The following is a 2,500-nucleotide window of genomic DNA, read 5'->3' as shown; positions in this document are numbered from 1 at the left end:
TGTGTGTGTGTGTGTGTGTGTGTGTGTGTGTGTGTGTGTGTTTATATATATATTTATATATAACTTACATCTCTCAAAGAAATAGTTTATAGTTTATCTAATACTGAATCAGAAATCAGTATCCACAGAAGAGATTTGACACCTTGTGTGCATTTTTTATGTATATATTTATGTGTGTGTAGATTTACATACTTATGTGTAGATATATGCCTTTTATCAAGCCTTAATATACTACATTTTTTCTTTACGCTATTATATACAGTATAGAATCCTCACTTTTTTTAAATATAAAATTCATAAAGTGCGTCGGTATCATGATAATAATAATAGTAAGAAGAAAATACAGACAAAACGGAGTAATAGACACATCACTTCACGCATAACCCTGCTGTCAAACCTATTATATAATATGCTTGATTTATGTCACTTTTTATACATCATCTGAGGTTATAACATCAACATTTTGACTAGTGGTCCATAGTATATAATCTACAAAAAGAAAGAAACAAAGAAAGAAAGAAAGAAAAAAAAGATATAATAAAAAAAAATAAAAAAAAGATATACTAAGAATAAGACTCTCTACTCTGCCTATTTCCCTCGTCTCTAGGTCGCGCTGACATCATGGGCGTGAGTGACGTCACGTCGACGCGGAGGTGATGTCACAAGAGGGGGCTGGAGTGCAGAGGTCATCCGGGGTCATGAGAGAGAACAACACAGCGAGCTTCCCTCCGTCACGTGACCTCCAGCCGGGGGCCTATGGTGCCCTCTGGAAACAATCATAAGGGTAATGATAGGGGAATGGGAAGGGTAATAATAATGATAAGCGTTGATGACAATACTAAAGGTAATAATAATAATAAAAGTAGTAGTAATCATAATAATGTAATAATAATAATAATAATAATAATAATAATAATAATAACAACAATAACACTACTAATAATAAAGATAATAAAAGTAATAGCAATAATAATGACAATGACAATAAAAATAGTAGTTATAATAATAATAATAATGATGACAATAAAATCAATAACCATAAGAATGCCAGAACTAACTAAAAGTAATAAAAAAGAAAAGCATAGTCTACAGCATGGCTTCCCGCCACAAATGAATCAATCACCCAAAGCTTAATATATTATTTTTCTCGTCTTTTCAACCTCTTACAAATTGTTCCTTGGTGTGTATATACTTTTGTAAAGAAATCTTATCAGTGTCTTTTTTATTATTATTATCTACTATTGCCTTTTATTTTTGGTATTGATACGTTATCATCTGTGCATTCCTTTGAGTGTTTTTGTGATATGTATTATCTGTGCGTTTTTTTTTTTTTTTTAGGTCAGTTAGTGATACGTCTTTTGTATCTTGGTCTCGTTCGGTTCAGAATTTAGTCTTTCCTTCATCTAAGTAAAGTTCTCTTCTCCCTCTCCAATCCTCCTCCTCCTCCATCTGCTGCTTCTCCTCCTCCTGCTCCTCCCGGGGCGGCCTCGAGGGCCACGTGGCCAGGGGCTGGCCGGCCTCACCTGAGTGCGAGGGGCCTCTGTGCGCCGCGTCGTCCAGGCTGGGCTTCAGGTGGGGGAGGGAGGGGGAGCTGTGCGGGGGGGCCGGGCTGGGGGGGAGGTACTGCGAGGCCCGTCGGGCCAGGTGGTGGTGCTGGTGCAGGGGCAGGTGGTGCTCGCCCCCCCCTCGGTGCTCGCCCCCCCGCAGGCTGGCCGCCGCCGCCGCCCCCGCGCCGCCCTCCGCGCCGACGCCGCCTGCGACCTGGAAGGTGACGAAGTGCGGCCCGAGCGCCACCTGCGGCGTCGGGCCGAAGGTCAGGCGGTCTCCCGAGGGCGCGGGCGGGGGCGGCGGGAGGGGCTGCTCGGAAGCGGGGTGGAGGGGCAGGGGGTGGTGGAGGTGGCTCCCTCCCCCTCCCCCCGGGCTGCACCAGGTGGCCCTCCGCGCGGCGCCGCCTCCGACGCCCCTCCTGCCGGCGGCGGCGCGGGGGCGAGCGTCCTCGAGGGCGGGCGCGGCGGCGTCGGGGGCGTGGGCGTGGGTGTGGCGGGAGGGGTTGAGGGCGGCGGAGGGGCGCGGGGGGCGGGGTGGGCTGTCCTGCAAGGACTCAAGGGAGGCCTTGGGCGTGGTGGGCGGCTGCACCTCGCACGACAGGTTATCCAGGGACGACGACGAGTCACTTGCCTCGCCGCTGCTTCCGCCGCCGCTGCAGCCGCCGCCGCCGCCGCCGCCGCCGCCGCCACGCCGCTGCTCCTCCTGCAGGGCGGCGAGGGCGGCCAGGAAGGGCTCCAGCTGCTCGCGACTCATGGGGGCGGCCGGGAGGGGCCCGCGCCCCCCTGCGCCGCCGGCCTGGAATGTGGAGGGGCGGCCGCACGTGGCCGCGGGGCCCGACGAGCCGCAGGGGGCGTGGCCGCCGCCGCCGCCGCCGCGGTGGTGCTGCACCTCCACGCTCTGCGGGAAAGGCTTCCTCAGATTAATGCTCAAAGAAGGAACAGGGGAGGAAGGA

The 2,500-nt window shown here is 51.3% G+C and overlaps 1 protein-coding gene across 1 annotated transcript in view; it reads right to left on the bottom strand.

The window, feature by feature from the left end:
* LOC122252391 (uncharacterized) overlaps nucleotides 1–2,500 on the bottom strand; it is a 12,595-nt gene that overhangs the window by 641 nt on the left and 9,454 nt on the right. Inside the window, exon 2 of the mRNA XM_086544780.1 lies at nucleotides 1–2,445. This exon is cut by the window's left edge and continues 641 nt beyond it. Within this exon, the coding sequence (XP_086400906.1) occupies nucleotides 1,381–2,445 (1,065 nt within the window). The 3' untranslated portion in view covers nucleotides 1–1,380. The remainder of the gene's footprint in view (nucleotides 2,446–2,500) is intronic.

This window comes from Penaeus japonicus, unplaced genomic scaffold, assembly GCF_977035675.1.
Source record: "Penaeus japonicus unplaced genomic scaffold, GWHDUDI00000001_assembly GWHDUDI00000002, whole genome shotgun sequence".
In the NCBI taxonomy this organism is placed as follows: domain Eukaryota; kingdom Metazoa; phylum Arthropoda; class Malacostraca; order Decapoda; family Penaeidae; genus Penaeus; species Penaeus japonicus.
The sequence above is the reverse complement of the archived record's forward strand: the minus strand, read 5'-3'. Positions and strand labels throughout refer to the sequence as shown.